Source organism: Lontra canadensis, unplaced genomic scaffold, assembly GCF_010015895.1.
Source record: "Lontra canadensis isolate GAN:19392208 unplaced genomic scaffold, GSC_riverotter_1.0 scaffold18, whole genome shotgun sequence".
NCBI lineage: Eukaryota > Metazoa > Chordata > Mammalia > Carnivora > Mustelidae > Lontra > Lontra canadensis.
Genome location: NW_022631012.1, coordinates 11,790,256 through 11,809,205, shown reverse-complemented (window position 1 = coordinate 11,809,205; position 18,950 = coordinate 11,790,256). Strand labels below are relative to the sequence as shown.

Below are 18,950 nucleotides of genomic sequence, written 5' to 3'. Positions count from 1 at the left end.
GTTATTTATGGAAATCACTGCCATTCCAACTCATGTTTGACAAGTATTCGGAGGAAGTGTTTAGGAACTGACTTTTGAAGGAAGAGTAACATTGTCAGTTTGAGATAGGACAGTCATCTTCTGATAATCACTATTAAAATGTGGAACACATCCTTCCTAACCTTTTTCTCTGCATTCACATACATATGTCTATGTGTGTGTGTGTGTGTGTGTGTGTGTGTGTGTGTGTGAATATATATATTATATATTTATGTATAAATAAATATATAGATATAGATTTTTTTTAACTTAAAACAATTTTTAGGGGTGCCTCAGTAGCTCAGTTGGTTGAAGGTCTGACTCTTGATTTCAGCTCAGGTCATGATCTTTAGATGGTGAGATTGATCCCTGCCTCGGGCTCTGTTGTCAGCATGGAGTCTGCTTAAAATTCTCTCTCTTCCTCTCCCTCTACCCCTCCCCCTGTTTTTGTGCTCTCTCCTTAAATAATAAAATCTTTAACATTTAAAAAAAATTTTTTTAAATGTTAAATGGTACATGTTATTGTATAGTTTTCTCATTATGTCTTAGAAATGTTTCTGCATTGACATACATAGGATGGTGTAGTGCATTCTTCTTGATTGATGAATAGTATTAAGTAGGATGGATTTCCCATAGTTTAATTATTCAAGAAGGGCATTTTATAGGTAAAAAATTTGGTATAGAAGGTTTCAGTGACATGTTTAGGGTCAAATAACATATCATTGACATGAAATTTATGTACAACTTCTGATCTAATGTATGGCTTTCAGAATATGCTACATTCTGTCCTGAAAAATATCACTGTAATTTAACAGGTTGGCACAATCAGATATATGGCACCAGAAGTCCTAGAAGGAGCTGTGAATCTGAGGGACTGTGAATCAGCTTTGAAACAAGTAGACATGTATGCACTTGGACTCATTTATTGGGAGATATTTATGAGATGTACAGACCTTTTCCCAGGTAGGAGAATTGCTATCAAAAATTGATACATGTTTTAAAGTGAAGCAGTTATATCTTCTTTTTCTACCTATATTAAATAAGTCAACATTTTTGCTTTTACTTTCATTTAAACCTTTAGTTCATTGCCATCTAGTGTTCAGAAACATCATTAGCAGAAGGATGTCAATCAGGAAAAAAATTTAAAAGGACTTCAAGTTTTGCATCTGAGTGCAGTTTAATTAATTGCTCATAATAGCTTATCTGTGTTTAGTTTGGTCTCTGATTGCTTTAACAGTCATGGTTGTCCTTATCCACCCTCTGAGCATTTGATAAGCTACACTTTGAATGTTTCCTCAATTGACCCAAGTAAAAAATTAGAAACAATGAATTAACCATTGAAACACTTTTTTCTTTCTTTTTCCTTTATTTTTTTATTTTTTCATTCTCCATTCTTTTGTTGTTGTTGTTGTTAAGATTTTATTTATTTGACAGAGATCACAAGTAGGCAGAGGGGGGTGGTGGAGGTAGGCTCCCTGTTGAGCAGAGAGCCCAATGCGGTACCCGGTCCTGGGGCTTGATTCCAGGACCCTGAGACTACCTGAGCCAAAGGCAGAGGCTTAACCCACTGAGCCATCCAGGCGCCCCTTCATTCTCCATTCTTGACTTTGTGCTTTCCTTCCTTTCTTTTAATGAAAGAACACTCATATAATATGAATGCTTATTTGAGGCTTATTTGAATTAGCCAAATGATTTTATAGTTTTTATCTTTTTGTTAGAATTATATTACTGTCCTTATTGTCCTATAAAAACTTTAACTATCAATATATGCATTGCATTCTTCTAGATGATATACAAAATGATTTGATATATATAGCTTCTATCTTATAGGAATAACACCATTAAAAGCACAGGAAAAGGAAAACAGTCAATTGAATCAGCATTAGACAAATTATGAAATGGAACTATTGAATAAAAACAAGGATTAGTGGTAGGGTTGAATTTTTTGGCTTTAAAACCTTTAAGCATTTAATAGTTTATAATTCTAAAAATAAAATAAGTTAATAATTATTTAGATTGACTACAGGTCCATCAGTTATTATTTAGAAGCATTTGTCCCTCTTTAATTGGAAATACGGAGTACTCAATTGAAGTATTTTTCTGGACATAGCAAAACTGCAGTAGTATCACACATATTATTGGAACTTTTGAAACTTTTTATTTCTATTATTGGAATTTGGCCACAGATTTTTTTTTAATACCTCCTAATCCAGAATATTTTGTTTTTTAGAAGCATGTCTGTCTAAAATGATTCTTATACCAGCATTAGTATATTGCCATCAACAACAGTTTTTGGACAACTACTGCAGTCAGAGAATAACTATTGCTTTTGGCCTGATAAATAATAAAGAGCAGTATCAAGTGTTTGAAAAGGGAAAGGCAGAGTGCCTTGGTGGCACAGTTGGTTAAGCATCCAATTCTTAGTTTTGTCTCAGGTCGTGATCTCAGAGTCCTGAGATTGAGCCCCACATGGGGCTCCATGCTCAGCATGGAGTATATTTGAAGGTTCTCTGCCTCTCTCCCATGCTCACACTCTCTCTCTCTCTTAAATAAATCTTTAAAAAAGAAGAAAAAAGGAAAGGGAAAGGCAATTCAATCTTATTTGCAGATTATTTTAGTAACATGTAGGATGAATTGAAATAGAAAGAATAAAAGGCATTTTAAAAAGGGAAAAGACAGGCGCCTGACTGACTCAATCAATAGAGCATGTGACTCTTGATCTCTGGGTTGCAGCCAAGAGTTTGAGTCCCATTTTGGGGGTGGAGATTACTAAAAAAACAATAGTTAAAAACAGGGAAAAGAAATAAGGTGTTACTGTTTAATGGATACATAGTTTCTGTTTGGGAAGATGGAAAACATTCTAGAGATGGGTAGTAGCGATGGTTGCACAACATTATTAATGTACTTATTGCCAGGGGACTAACTATATGCTTAAAAATTGTTAAAATGGTAAATATGATAATAAAAATAAAGGAAAAAAAACAAGAGTTGCTATAAGAGATCCTATAATCTTGGATATGGAAATTGACAAGAAAAGTCACGTGTAAGAAAATGTAGAGGAGAAATCTGTCATTCTGCTTAGCTATTAGAAGAAAATCTAAGGAATTGGGAAATACTCAGAGATCAAAGAAATAGGGTGGCAGCCAGGAACTTAGGGAAAAATATTGGTTTACATTGGAAAGGTGAGTTAGTTATGGAGACTTTTGGATGGAGTATTGATGGGACAACTGAAGAAAAAAATTTTAAAGAATTTTTTAAAATTAGGAGGATTTGAGAGAATTTAAAGTGTTTTGGAAATTATCTATATACAGATGGTAAATGGGAAGTTATGAGTGAATGCTCTTTCCTAAGAGAACAAATTAAGAACGCAAAAAAATTGAGCAATGAAGACTGCATATTGGGGGACCTCCCTATACTAGTAGCTTAGTTAAGAAGACCATTGGTCAGGGGGCGCCTGGGTGGCTCAGCGGGTTAAGCCGCTGCCTTCGGCTCAGGTCATGGTCGCAGGGTCCTGGGATCGAGCCCCACATTGGGCTCTCTGCTCAGTGGGGAGCCTGCTTCTTCCTCTCTCTGCCTGCCTCTCTGCCTACTTGTGATCTCTCTCTGTCAAATAAATAAATAAAATCTTAAAAAAAAAAAAAAAGACCATTGGTCAGAAAAATAGTGAGAAAACTAACAAATAGTATCTTGGAAGTTAATGTTAGAAAATGTTAAGAACCCATACTGATAGCAGTAGATGTAATATGAAGTCAAAAGGAAATAGAACTGAGGAATGATCTTTGAATTTGAATCGGAGGATGTCATTAGTATTCTTAGAGGAGATTCTGTGGAATAGAGAAGACAGAAATGTTACAGAGTATGGGAAGGAAAAGTATTAAGACAGCACAGGAAGAAGATTTAGGGTACTCTTAAAAATTTTAACAATGAAATGGGAGGGAGTTGAATAAAAAGGATCCCCAAAACATACTAATCAGCATAGAATAACATGTTATAATGATACAATTCTTGGAAAACATTTTTTCATACTTTTATGGTATACCTCCAAATGCAGTACATGCTATATTATTAAATGTAAACATTATGTTACGTAGACTGACTCTCTGTAAAATATTTGCAAAATAAAGGAATTAGGTGTCTGTATTACAAAAAAGGAGTGAAATACTGCAATATTTATAAAAAGGAGAAATATGGAAGGAAGAAAGAAAATAGGAAAGCAAGAGAAAAAAAAAAGAAAAAGGAGAACAAGCATAATTTAAGAAGGGAACTAGAAAGTTCCTAATGCTTAGAGACATAGTTAATAAATAGCAAATGAGGTGAGAAGAATAGTATCTGATATTCTTAGACATTTGATCTGTTTTGGACAGTTTGAAAGAAAATGTGATTATAAAACTTCCCTTGAGCAATCTACTGATTATAAAGTTTTAAGGAAATCCAATAAGTCTAATAGAATTCATGATGATGATGATGTCACTGACATTCATTTCTTTGTATCTCTAGTGTCTAATACTAAGTTAGCTCTAAATAAGTATCTATTAAACAATTAGATTTAGAGCCATGAAAATTTATTAGAAAATTGACAGTTCTTAATGTCACTTCATTTACAAATTAAGATTGTTCATCAGTTTTTTTTAGCAGGTTTTCTAATTTTATTTTAGACCTGATTAAAACAAATAAGTAAAATTGTGTATTTTTAATTATTCTGAACCAGCATTTGGAAAAAAATAAGCAATAGTACTTAGAAGATATCTATGTGTATTGTGCTTATGTCTCAGAGAGACAGATAAGATATACTAGTAAATATCTTAGCGTTCACAGATACTGTGGGTTGAGGTTTTATCAAATGAGGTTTCATGAATGAAAGTGATACACTAGCAGGATTGAATCTTTCAGTTTTGTCTTTCAAGTTCAATATTGATGGCAGTAAGTATCTCCTTAAATGTTTAGAGTATGTGAAAATATCACTTGTATAGATAGTATAATATTCCAAAATTTGGGGGTTGTACTGCACAAATTATAGAATTAACCTTTGTAATATAATCTTTCTTAATATTGGAGGAGGGCAATTGTTTACATGTTGTTTTGAATATCCAAATTGAAACAAAAATTAAAAACATGTTTATAAAGTCCTTTCTATCTGGGTCATTATAACTTTTATATTATCTCCATGTGAGTGAGATAAGGAAGACAGCCATTGCCATTTTGCTGACAGGAAAATTAAAACAGAATAAATGACTTTTCCAGGGTCTTCTCAGTGGCTTAGTCAGTTAAGCATCTGACTCTTGATTTTGGCTCAGGTCATGATCTCAGGGTTATGAGATCAAGCCCCGTGTTGGGCTCCACACTGAGTGTGGAGCTCGCTTGATTGTCTGTCAGTCTGTCTGTCTCTCAAAATAAGTAAATAAAATAAATGACTTTTTCTGGAGAAAGATGAAGCCAGGATTAGAGTTTAAGTGCCTTATCCTACATTCTGGTGTTCTTCCTTCTAATTTATCTTGTCATTTTAATGGGGTGGGACTGGTGCCAGGAGACAGGAAGAATCTCTCTCCTGTGTTGTTTGTCAAGATTTTGACTAGACCATTGGTTTTCTGACTGTTGGTCCCAGAGATCTTCTGTATGCTCAATATGTTTATTAAGTTTAATTTAATAACATTTTGTAAAAATCATGAGCTTTTCATCACAAGCAACTAATTGTGCTTATTTGGTGATAAGTAGGGTTATTAAACAGTGGTAGAATAGTTAATGATACTTTAAAATCCTTGATCTAGATACTGTTTCTTAAGAGGATTTTTAAAAAATATCAATATATTGATTTTTCTATTGCCATTATCATAAAAAATTTTGTGACATTTGATACAATCTGGCTGGACTATAAATAGAGCTGGTGACATATTAAGACAGGATGACTATACATCCTATATGCTTATATTTGGTTGTACAGACATGTGTTGTACTAGATCTTGGACTTTTTCCTATATTCACCACCCTTGATCCTTATATGGGATAAGAATTCAGCATTTTCAAGTATTAAGTACAACTTATATATATAATAACCCCCAATTTAGTAATACTAGAAACCATTTAAAAAGAGCTATGTCCACTGTTGAAACTACCACTTGATTTATCAACAGACATTTAACTTATCAAATACTATTCTAAGTAAAGCATTTATTAATAATGTATTAAACCCACAACAGGATCTCTTTTGGATTTCCAAATATGCCCTAAAAGGTTAAAAAAAAAAAATTATGACATAATTTCTCTGCTTACTTGGTATCAGAAATTCTGCTGTTATGCCATCATTTTAACATAGTTGGAAATTTTACTCTAACCTTCTTTTTAAAAAAATACACAGGTGAATCTGTACCAGAATACCAGATGGCTTTTCAGACAGAAGTTGGAAACCATCCCACTTTTGAAGATATGCAGGTTCTGGTATCTAGGGAAAAACAGAGACCCAAGTTCCCAGAAGCTTGGAAAGAAAATAGCCTGGTAAGAAAAACTAAATTTTTAAAAAGAAGATTTATGACTGAATGTTTTAATGTTGTTTGAAGTAAAAATAGACTGTTAATAGTTTTTAGAGCTGTCTAATGCCAGAAATCCAACTTAACTTGACTTATATGATGTTACACATTTTCAAATTTTTCAATATAAAAAAGTCCTCTTTTTTGGTTCAGTTTCAGTCATTTCCAAATATAAAACACGAGTGAGACTAACTTGCGTCTGAAGGTTGCCAGATTGAGTAACAGTTGGAATAATTAACATGTTAATATTATAAACATTATTGAAATTCCATCTTATTCTCTTGAGAGTGGTACCAAAAATGGTAATTAGTGCAGATGTGTATATGCAATGACTAATAGAAATTTAAACTACCTCAAAAAGAAACCAAAGTGTGCTTGTAAATTCTACTTACTAAAAACGCAGTCTAGGGCACCTGGCTGGCTTTGGTGGATCACGCAACTCTTGATCTTGGGATTGTAAGTTCAAGCCTCGCACTTTGTATCACTTTGTATAGAGCTTTCTTTTTTTTTTTTTTTTTAAGATTTTATTTATTTATTTGACAGAGAGAGATCACAAGTAGACAGAGAGGCAGGCAGAGAGAGAGAGAGAAGCAGGCTCCCCGCTGAGCAGAGAGCCCGATGCTGGACTCAATCCCAGGACCCTGAGATCATGACCTGAGCCGAAGGCAGCGGCCCAACCCACTGAGCCACCCAGGCACCCCTGTATAGAGCTTTCTTAAAAATAAAATCTTTAGGGATACCTGGGTGACTCAGTCAATTAATTGTCTGCCTTTGGCTTTGGTTGTGAGCCCAGGGTTCTGGGATCGAGAACTGCATTGGGCTCCCTGCTGAGAAAGCTTCTCTATCTCCCTCTGCTTGCTGCTCTGCCTACTTGTGCTCTCTCTCTGTCAGGTAAATAAATAAAATCTTAAAAAAATAAAATCTTTAAAAAAACAAATTCAGTCCAAAACACTAAAATATCTTCAAAAGCTCCCATCATTTTGGTAAATTGTTGCTACAGCACCGTAAACATCTTACAAATATTTATATGCACACATACACACACACACACCCTCTTTCTCTTTCTATTATATAGTTTTTTAACATAAATAGCATCATTTCATTATCCACTATCATTTCTGCAGCTTATTTTTTTACTCATGGGCAGTTTCTCATGTCAGTATCTATAGATGTATCTCTTTCCCCATTTGGTCAGTATTCCATTATATGTTATGTCATAATTACTGAATTATCCCTCATTGATGGAATACCCTGTATTTCTTATTTTAAACATTTTTTAAAGAATCATGAAGTTATGGGGCACGTGGGTGGCTCAGTGGGTTAAGTCTCTGCCTTCAGCTCAGGTCATGATCTCAGGGGTCCTGGGATTGAGCTCCACTTCGGGCTGTCTGCTCAGCAGGGAACCTGCTTCCCCCTCTCTCTCTCTCTGCCTCTCTGCCTACTTGTGATCTCTCTCTCTGTGTCAAATAAATAAATAAACTTTTTAAAAAGAGATTTTTAAAAAATTATGAAGGTATGCCTATACATGGTAAATCAAATCAAATTAAGTGGAAGGGCTTAAAAAAGGAAAAGGAAAAAGCTACAGAACCCTACCACCAGTCTTTAAAAGAAACTCCTATTAACAGTGTTGTGAGGTTTTGGTTTTTGTTCCTATTTTTTTCTCCTGGAGGTTACTGTTATAACTGTAAACACTATATCGTTATTTCTTATTATCTCTCATTTACTCTCTCCTAGGTTTGTAATATTTGAGCTATTATTACATAATTTATGTTTTTCCACAAATAGATCTAAAATTTAAAATAAAAACATCAGAAATCGTAGAATTATGATTGTGTAAACATCCATTGCATAATATAGTATTGTACTTGGACTCATAGAGAAGGAAGTGAAAATCCTGTTAGTTACTGTAAACCTCTGCTGCTTGAGGAAAATGTTTCAGAAGTCACTATCCACTGGAGTCTCTGATTTTTTTGTCACTTTGTTCTTTCTTTCTTTATAGATTCTATTAAGAAGCAACGTTCTTTGAAAATCTCATTCTTTTTCTTGTAAATCATTCTTTGATGAAGTTCCTCTTTAAGTGATGTCTGTTAGTATGTGCATGAGATTATGAATCATTGAACCTTCAAAAATGTTTATATTTTGCCCTCACATTTGAGTAATAATTTGGCCAAGTAATGGTTTCAAGATCAAAATCACATTTTCCTCATAGTGGTTCCTTTGAAATCACTATTCGACTGTCCTCAAGCATTCAGACATGTTAAGAATTCCAGAGGCAACCAGGCTCATTCCATTACTTTTTGTCTTTTTGTTTACCCCTTGTTTTCTTGTCTTTATGAGCTTTTAAGCCTTTTTTTTTTTTTTTAATTATCACAGTTTACCTGGATATATGGAGGCGTGGATCTTTTCACACATTTTGTTTTGCACTAGATGGGATTTCAGTTTGAAAACTCAGAGATTTCTTCAGTTCAGAGGAATTTTTCTTTATTATTTACAAAATTATTTCTTCTCTTCCATTTCTTTCTTCTGAAATTCCCATAGACAAATATTGGGCCACCTGACATTCCAGGTATCAATTTTTTTTCTTGTATTTTCCGTTTTTTGTGTTGTATGTACATTGTTCAAGACTTACTCTGCTTTAACATTCAAATCACTCATTCATTTCTCACCTTTACCACTCTATTATTTATTTGTTCATTAAAATCCTAACTTTTGACAGTCATATATATCATTTCTAGAAATTCTTAATGTTTGCTTCTTCCATAGCAATCTGTCACTGTTTTAAGAATGTGATAGGAATTATTATTATCAATTATTTCTAAAGGTGTAAATCAGAATTTTTTATACTTTATACAAATAATTTTCTTGATTATGAAGAACAAAAATGAAAAAAATTCCACTCAACAGTTTAAATCACTTTGTTGTGTATATTCACTGTCTGCATAGGATTAGAATACTTTCATTCTTGATCCTTTCTTATATGGGGTGGTGGCATGTCAGAGAGAGGCTACAGAAAATTTGTGTGTTTACGTTCAGATTTAGACTGAATATTTTCCTCCATTGGTCATCTTTGTCATCTTGTCCATTGGTCAGTGAAGGCTTCTGCTTCAAATGAGAGATTGAAATCTTCTTCAAGGCAACTGAAGACTTATTGCCAAAAACGTATGCCCAAGATTGCCTCTAAACTGCAGTCTGTAGTATGGGAACTGGGATTGAAGGTGAAAGGCTGAATCCTGCACCAGAATTCATTAGATATGCTAACCTCACAGAGAATACCTCAAAGAAAAATCTCTTCATAAAATTTTATCTAGTAAAATAATTTTCTTCCTTCAGTTGTTTTATTTCACCAGAGAAATCTGACTCATTATTTTGAAAATCTCTTGGCAGCCCTACCATTACATGATGGCCATCATATGCATATTTACCTGCAAACTTTTTGCTTCCAATTTAGAGTAGGTTGTTAAGTGGGGGATAAAGTGATACTTGGTTTACTTCCAGTGAATCCACTTAAATCTAACATGCTGCAGTTAATTGAACTGCCTCTCTGGGGGCACCTGGGTGGCTCAGAGGGTTAAGCCTCTAACTTCAGCTCGGGTCATGATCTCAGGGTCCTGGGATCGAGCCCCACATTGGGCTCTCTGCTCGGCGGGGAGCCTGCTTCTCCCATTCTCTCTGTGACCTACTTGTGGTCTTTCTCGCTTTGTCAAATAAATAAATAAAATCCTTAAAAAAAACCCAACTGCTTCTCCGAAAAGCAATCCAGCACTAGAGAGGTACATTTTAAATGCATAGTGTAGAAAAAGATGGAAATACACCTGTGTCTAAAAGAAAACATTTTTCTTCCTCCCCTCTCTCTCTCTGCCTGCCTCTCTGACTACTTGTGATCTCTCTGTCAAATAAATAAATAAAATCTTAAAAAAAAAGAAAACATTTTTGCTTCATAATCGCATTGAAATTAAAAAAAATTATAGTAACAAAACTCAAAAATCTTCCAAATATGAATGAGTCTAAAAACTAGTTTTTAGGGGTGCCTGGGTAGCTCAGATGGTTAGGCATCTGCCTTTGGCTCGGGTCATGGTCCCAGGATCCTGGATCAAGCCCCGCATTTGGGTCCCTACTCAGTGGGGAGCCTGCTTCTCCTTCTCTCTCTACTGTTCCCCTGCTTGTGCTCTCTCGCTCTTTCTGTCATATAAATAAATAAAACTCTTAAAAAACAAAGAACAAAAAACTACTTTAAAACAATTTTTTTTATTAACATATAATGTATTTATTTGCTTCAGGGGTACAAGTCTCTGAATCATCAGGCTTACACACTTCACAGCACACATCATAGCACATACCCTCCCCAATGTCCATAACCCAATCACTCTCTCCATACCCACCTCTCCCCGGCAACTGTCAGTTTGTTTTCTGAGATTAACAGTCTCTTATGGTTTGTCTCCCTCCCGATCCCATCTTGTTTCATTTTTTTCCTTCCCTACCCCCCAAGTGCCCCACTTTGCCTCTCAAATTCCTCATATCAGAGAGATCATATGATAATTGTCTTTCTCTGATTGGATTATTTTGCTCAGCGTAATACCCTCTAGTTCCATGCATGTTGTTGCAAATGGCAAGATGTCATTTCTTTTGATGGCTGCATAGTTTTCTATTATATACATATATACCACATCTTCGTTATCCATTCATCTGTTGATGGACATCTAGGTTCTTTCCACAGTCTGGCTATTGTGGAGATTTCTGCTATAAACATTCCGGTGTACATGCCCCTTTGGATCACTACATTTGTATCTTTAGGGTAAATACCCAGTAGTGTGATTGCTGGGTCAGGGTAGCTCTATTTTCAACTTTTTGAGGAACCTCCATGCTCTTTTCCAGAGTGGTTGCAGCAGCTTGCATTCCCACCAACAGTGTAGGAGGGTTCCCCTTTCTCTGCATCCTCACCAGCATCTGTTGTTTCCCGACTTGTTAATTTTAGCCATTCTGACTGGTGTGAGGTGGTGTCTCACTGTGGTTTTGATTTGTATTTCCCTGATGCCGAGTGATGTGGAGCACTTTTTCATGTGTCTGTTGGCCATCTGGGTGTCTTCTTTGCAGAAATATCTGTTCATGTCCTCTGCCCATTTCTTGATTGGATTATTTGTTCTTTGGGTGTTGAGTTTGAAAAGTTCTTTATAGATTTTGGATACTAGCTCTTTATCTTATATGTTGTTTGCGAATATCTTCTCCCATTCTGTCAGTTGTCTTTTGGTTTTGTTAACTGTTTCCTTTGCTGTGCAAAAGCTTTTGATCTTGATGAAGTCCCAATAGTTCATTTTTGCCCTTGCTTCCCTTGTGTTTGGCAATGTTTCTAGAAAGAAGTTGACATGGCTAAAGTCAAAGAGGTTGCTGCCTGTGTTCTCCTCAAGGATTTACATGGATTCTTTTCTTTTTTTTTTTTTTTTTTTTTGCTTTTTTAAAGATTTTATTTATTTATTTGTCAGAGAGAGAGAGAGGGAGAGAGAGCGAGCACAGGCAGACAGAATGGCAGGCAGAGGCAGAGGGAGAAGCAGGCTCCCTGATGAGCAAGGAGGCCGATGTGGGACTCGATCCCAGGACGCTGGGATCATGACCTGAGCCGAAGGCAGCTGCTTAACCAACTGAGCCACCCAGGCGTCCCTGGATTCTTTTCTTAATTAAGGTCTTTCATCTATTTGGAGTCTGTTTTTGTGTGTGGTGTAAGGAAATGGTCCAATTTCATTTTTCTGCATGTGGCTGTCCAATTTTCTCAACACCATTTGTTGAAGAGAGACTGTCTTTTTTCCATTGGACATTCTTTTCTGCTTTGTCAAAGATTAGTTGACCATAGAGTTGAGGGTCTATTTCTGGGCTCTCTATTCTGTTCCATTGATCTATGTGTCTGTTTTTGTGCCAGTACTATACTGTCTTGATGATGACAGCTTTGTAGTAGAGCTTGAAGTCTGGAATTGTGATGCCACCGGATTTGGTTTTCTTTTTCAACATTCCTCCCTCCTTTTGAGGTCTTTTCTGGTTCCATATAAATTTTAGGATTATTTGTTCCATTTCTTTGAAAAAAGATGGATGGTATTTTGATAGGAATTGCACTAAATGTGTAGATTGCTTTAGGTAGCATAGACATTTTCACAATATTTGTTCTTCCAATCCATGAGTATGGAATGTTTTTCAATTTCTTTGTGTCTTCCTCAATTTCTTTCATGAGTACTTTATAGTTTTATAAGTATAGATTCTTTACCTCTTTGGTTAGGTTTATTCCTAGGTATCTTATGGTTTTGGATGCAATTATAAATGGGATCAACTCCTTAATTTCTCTTTCTTCTGTCTTGTTGTTGGTGTGTAGAAATGCAACTGATTTCTGTGCATTGATTTTATATCCTGATACTTTATTGAATTCCTGTACAAGTTCTAGCAGATTTGGAGTGGAGTCTTGGGTTTTCCACATAAAGTATCATATCATCTGCAAAGAGTGATAGTTTGACTTCTTCTTTGCCGATTTGAATGCCTTTAATTTCTTTTTGTTGTTTGATTGCTGAGGCTAGAACTTCTAGTACTGTGTTGAATAACGGTGGTGATAACGGACATCCCTGCCGTGTTCCTGACCTTAGTGGAAAAGCTCTCAGTTTTTCTCCATTGAGAATGATACTCACTTTGGGTTTTTCATAGATGGCTTTGAGGATATTGAGGTATGTACCCTCTATCCCTACACTTTGAAGAGTTTTGATCAAGAAAGGATGCTAGGGGCCCCTGGGTAGCTCAGTTGTTAAGCAACTGCCTTTGGCTCAGGTCATGATCCCAGGGTTCTGGGATCGAGCCCCACATCAAGCCCCACAATGGGCTTCCTCCTCAAAGGGAGGCCTGCTTCTCCCTCTCCCACTCCCTCCGCTTGTGTTCCCTCTCTTGGTGCATCTCTGTCAAATAAATAAACTATATTAAAAAAAAAAAGATGCTGTACTTTGTCAGATGCTTTTTCAGCAACTATTGAGAATATCATATGGTTCTTGTTCTTTCTTTTATTAATGTATTGTATCATATGGATTGATTTGCAGATGTTGAACCAACCTTGCAGCACTGGAATAAATCCTACTTGGTCATGGTGAATAATCCTTTTAATGTACTGTTAGATCCTATTGGCTAGTATCTTGGTGAGAATTTTTGCATCTGTGTTCATCAAGGATATTGGTCTGTAATTCTCTTTTTTGATGGGGTCTTTGTCTCGTTTTGGGATGAAAGTAATGCTGGCCTCATAAAATGAGTTTGGAAGTTTTCCTTCCATTTCTATTTTCTGTAACAGTTTCAGGAGAATAGGTTTTAATTCTTCTTTAAGTGTTTGATAGAATTCCCCTGGGAAGCCGTCTGGCCCTGGTCTCTTGTTGGGAGATTTTTGATGACTGCTTCAGTCTCCTTACTGTTTATGGGTCTGTTCAGGTTTTCTGTTTTCCTGGTTCGGTTCTGATGGTTTATACCTGTCTAGGAGTGCACCCATTTCTTCCAGATTGTCAAATTTGCTGGCATATAGTTGCTCATAATATGTTCTTATAATTGTTTGTATTTCTTTGGTTTTGGTTGTAATCTCTCCTCTTTCATTCACGATTTTATTTATTTGGGTCCTTTCTCTTTCCTTTTTGTTAAGTTTGGCCAAGGGTTTATCAATCTTATTAATTCTTTCAAAGAACCAGCTCCTAGTTTCATTGATTTTACTGGTTTGTTTGTTTGTTTGTTTGGTTTCTATTTCATTGATTTCTGCTCTGCTCTTTATTATTTCTCTTCTCCTGCTGGGTTTAGGCTTTTTTTGCTGTTCTCTCTCCAGCTCCTTTAGGTGTAGGGTTAGGTTGTGTACTTGAGACCTTTCTTCTTTCTTGAGATGGGCTTGTATGGCTATATACTTTCCTCTCAGGACCACCTTTGCTGTGTCCCACAGATTTTGAATAGTTGTGTTTTCATATTCATTTGTTACCATGAATTTTTAAAAATTTTCTTTAATTTCCTGGTTGACCCATTCATTCTTTAGTAGGATGCTCTTTAGCCTCCATGTGTTTGAGTTCTTTCCAACTTTCCTCTTGTGATTGAGTTCTAGCTTCAGAGCATTGTGGTCTGAAAATATGCAGGGAATGATCCCCATCTTTTGGTACCGGTTGAGACCTGATTTGTGACCCAGAATGTGATCTGTTTTGGAGAATGTTCCATGTGCACTAGAGAAGAATGTGTATTCTGTTGCTTTGGGGTAGAATGTTCTGTATATATCTGTGCTGTCCTTCTGGTCCAGTGTGTCATTTAAGGCCTTTATTTCCTTGTTGATCTTTTGCTTGGATGATCTGTCCATATCAGTGAGGGGGGTGTTAAAGGTCCCTACTATTATTGTATTATTGTCAATGTGTTTCTTTGATTTTGTTATTAATTAGTTTATATAGTTGGCTGCTCCCATGTTAGGGGCATAGATATTTAAAATTGTTAGATCTTCTTGTTGGACAGACCCTTTGAGTATGATACAGTATCCTTCCTCATCTCTTATTATAGTCTTTCACTTAAAATCTAGTTGATATGATTTAAGGATTACCACCCTAGCTTTCTTTTGATGTCCATTAGCATGGTAAGTTGTTTTCCACCCGCTCACTTGAAATCTGGAGGTGTCTTCGGGTCTAAGATGAGTTTCTTGTAGACAGCATATCGATGGTTTTTTGTTTTGTTTTGTTTTGTTTTTTTATCCATTCTGATACCCTTTGTCTTTTGGTTGGGGCATTTAGCCCATTTACTTTCAGGGTAACTATTGAAAGATATGAATTTAGTGTCACTGTATTGCCTGTAAGGTGACTGTTACTGTATATTATCTCTGTTCCTTTCTTGTCTACTATTTTTAGGCTCTCTCTTTGCTTAGAGGACCCCTTTCAATATTTCCTATAGGGCTGGTTTGGTGTTTACAAATTCTTTTCGTTTTTGTTTGTTCTGGAATCTTTTTCTCTTCTTCTATTTTCAATGATAGCATAGCTGGATATAGTATTCTTGGCTGCATGTGTTTCTCACTTAATGCTTTGAATATATCATGCCAGCTCTTTCGGGCCTGCCAGGTCTCTGTGGATAAGTCTGCTGCCAATTTAATATTTTTACCATTGTATGTTACCAACTTGTTGCCCCGAGCTGCTCTCAGGATTTTCTCTTTGTTACTAAGACTTTAAGTTTTACTATTAAGTGACGGTGTGTGGACCTGTTTTTATTGATATTGAGGGGGATTCTCTGTGCCTCCTGGTTTTTGATGCTTGTTCCCTTTGCCATATTAGGGAAATTCTTCACTATAATTCACTCCAATATACCTTCTGCCCCTCTTTCTCTTTCTTCTTCTTCTGGAATCCCAATTATTGTAATATTGTCTCACCTGTTGGATCACTTATCTCTTGAATTCTCCCCTCGTGGTCCAGTAGTTGTTTGTCTCTCTTTTGCTCAGCTTCTTTATTCTCTGTCATTTGGTCTTCTTTGTCAGTGATTCTCTCTTCTGCCTCATTTGTCCTAGCAGTAAGAGCCTCCATTTTTTATTGCATCTCATTAATAGCTTTTTTGATTTCAGCTTGGTTAAATTTTAGTTCTTTTATTTCTCCAGAAAGGGATTTTATTTCTCCAGACAGCATTTCTCTAATATCTTCCATACCTTTTTCGAGCCCAGCTAGCACCTTGAGAATTGTCTTTCTGAACTCTAGATCTGAATATTACCAATGTCCATATTGATTAGGTCCCTAGCCTTCAGTACAGCCTCTTGTTCTTTTTTTTGTGGTGAGTTTTTCCATCTTGTCATTATATGCAGATAAGAATATATGAACGAGAGAATAAAATACTAAAAGGGTGGCAAAGACCGCAGAAAAATGTATGCTAACCAAATCAGAAGAGACCCCAAATAAGGGGGAGAAGAAAGGGGGGTAAAAAGAAATTTTAAAAATTATATATATATTAGACTGGTGAATAGAACAGAGCCACCCACTTGATTTTGGGTGTATTTTGGTCTCTTAAAAGAAACTACCTCCCAAAATTTTAAAGAAAGAAAAATTTTTATACATATATATATATATATATATATATACACACACACACACACACACACACACACACACACACATACATATACTAAAATAAGAGTAAACATGATGAAGGGATGAAATATGACTGTAAAGATGGAAATTTTAAAAAAAAATCTAAAAAAGGAATTGATAAGTTGGTTGGAAAAAGAAAGAAAAAGAAAGTGGAGACAGTTTGCTCAGGCTAGAAACTAGAACAAAGCCCTGTGCTAGATTTAGGGTATATTTTGATCTGTTGAATGAAATTGTATCCTGAAATTTTTTATACGAAAAAACCTTATATGTATACAAAAAATAAAGTTAGATATAATGGAGGATAAATTATGACTATAATAATGAAGGTTTTAAAAGATTTTTTTAGAAAGGTATTTTTAAGATAAATTAGTTAAAAACATTAAAAGAGGAAAGAGGAAAAGTTTTAAAAATTTAGAATAAGAAAAAATAAAGAAATTTAATTAACTTTGCAAGACTAAAGAATCATGGGAAGAAAGCCATGAATTCCATGCTTTGCTTTCTCCTCCTCTGGAATTCTGCTGTTCTCCTTGATCAGTGAGCCTGGTCTTGGCTGGATTTCTTGCTGATCTTCTAGGGGAGGGGCCTGTTGCCTTGATTCTCAAATGTCTTTGCCCAGGTGGAATTGCACTGCCCTTGCCAGGGGCCAGGCCAAGTTATCTGCTCAGGTTCACTCTCAGGGGCTTTTGTTCCCTGAACAGTTTCCCTCGAGCTCTGGAGGACAGGAATGAAAGTGGCGGCCTCCCAGTCTCTGGCCCAGAGGAGCCGAGAGCTCGGGGCCCCACTCCTCAGTTCGCTCTCAGAGAAATGCAGTCAATCCCTCCCGTCTCCCTGGTCTCCGGCCACCCTATGTGTCACCCGGCCTGTGACCCAGCATTTCTGTCTCTGGCGCACAGCCCTGTTTGGAGTCTCCAAACCCAGCAGATTCCTGCCTCCAGAGAAAGAAGGTGAGTCTCCCCAGATCAGCCACTTGTGGGGTCCCTGCTCAAAGAGCAGTGGCCCGACTGTGCCTTGGATCACAGTTTAAGGTAACCCCTAGCTGAGAGCTCACTCCTCAGCTCTGTCTCTGTAGTTGGCTTCCCTGCTCTGATACCTGCGAGCTCTGCTACATTTAGACACCCCCAATCCTTCGGTGACTCCGCAGGGCCTGAGACCACACTGTCCCCATGAGGTTCCAGCCCTGCTTAGCCTCTGGAGCAATGTCCCTTAGTGGAACAGACTTCTAAAAATTCAGATTCTGTGCTCCATTGCCCCACCGGTTGCTGGGAGCCAGCCCCTTGCCCTGCGGTCTATCTTCCCGTCGCTTCGGATTCACTTCTCTGCACTTCCTACTTTAAAGAAAGTGGTTGATTTTCTGTTTCTAGAATTGCTGCTCTTCTTCTCTTTGATCTCCTGTTGGGTTTGTAGGTATTGGGAATGGTTCGATGACTATCTGCCTGAACTCCTGTGACCTGATGTCATCTCAGTGTGCTACTTCTCCGCCATCTTCCCCTCTTTCATTTCTCAAAAAACTAGTTTTTAAAAACTGCCAGGGATGCTGCCTGGGTGGCTCAGTTGGTTAAGTGGCTGCCTTCGGTGCAAATCCTGATCCCAGGGTCCTGGGGTTGAGACCCACATCAGGGTTCCTGCTCAGTGGGAGCCTGTTTCTCCCTCTCCCTCTCTCTGCTATTCCACCTGCTTGTGTTCTCTCTGTGTCCAATAAATAAATAAAATCTTTCTTAAAAAGTTGCCAGGGACTCAAAACGTAGATCAGTCAATAAAACAGAGAAGAATAGTCTCCTGATAAAAGTGAAAGAACAGACAATAGTCTGAGGAAAATACATGAAAATGTTAACCATAGCTATCTCTGAATATTGGATTAATGAATAACTTTTTCTTTTTTCCCCTTCTGTACTTTCAGAATTTATAGTAAAAATGAACTGTTGTAAAAATTATATATATGTACACACAGTTTAAATTGGAATAACAAAAAATTGTAGATGAATTTTATTTTTAAAATGGTTTTTTTCCAGGGTGCTTGGGTGGTGCAGTCAGTTAGGTGTCAGCTCTTGGTTTCAGTTCAGGTTGAGATCTCAGGGTCATGAGATTGAGTCCTGCATAGGGCTCCATGCTCAGCATGGAATCTGCTTAGAGTTTCTCTCTCCCTGTCTATCTGCCCACACACCCCCACACCCTTTCTCTTACTCTCAAATAAATAAATCTTAAAATAGCTTTTTGTCTCACATCTAAAACTTTAAGGTATAATTTGTTCAACTACGCTACCATTCTTCATGTTTCATTCTTTTCCAAATTTTTTTTTTAAGATTTTATTTATTTATTTGTCGGAGAG

The 18,950-nt window shown here is 36.5% G+C and overlaps 1 protein-coding gene across 1 annotated transcript in view; it reads left to right on the top strand.

The window, feature by feature from the left end:
• Window positions 1-18,950, top strand: part of BMPR2 (bone morphogenetic protein receptor type 2) — a 214,924-nt gene that overhangs the window by 171,879 nt on the left and 24,095 nt on the right. The window contains exons 9-10 of the mRNA XM_032860059.1: window positions 834-981; window positions 6,371-6,507. Of these exons, the coding sequence (XP_032715950.1) occupies window positions 834-981; window positions 6,371-6,507 (285 nt within the window). The remainder of the gene's footprint in view (window positions 1-833; window positions 982-6,370; window positions 6,508-18,950) is intronic.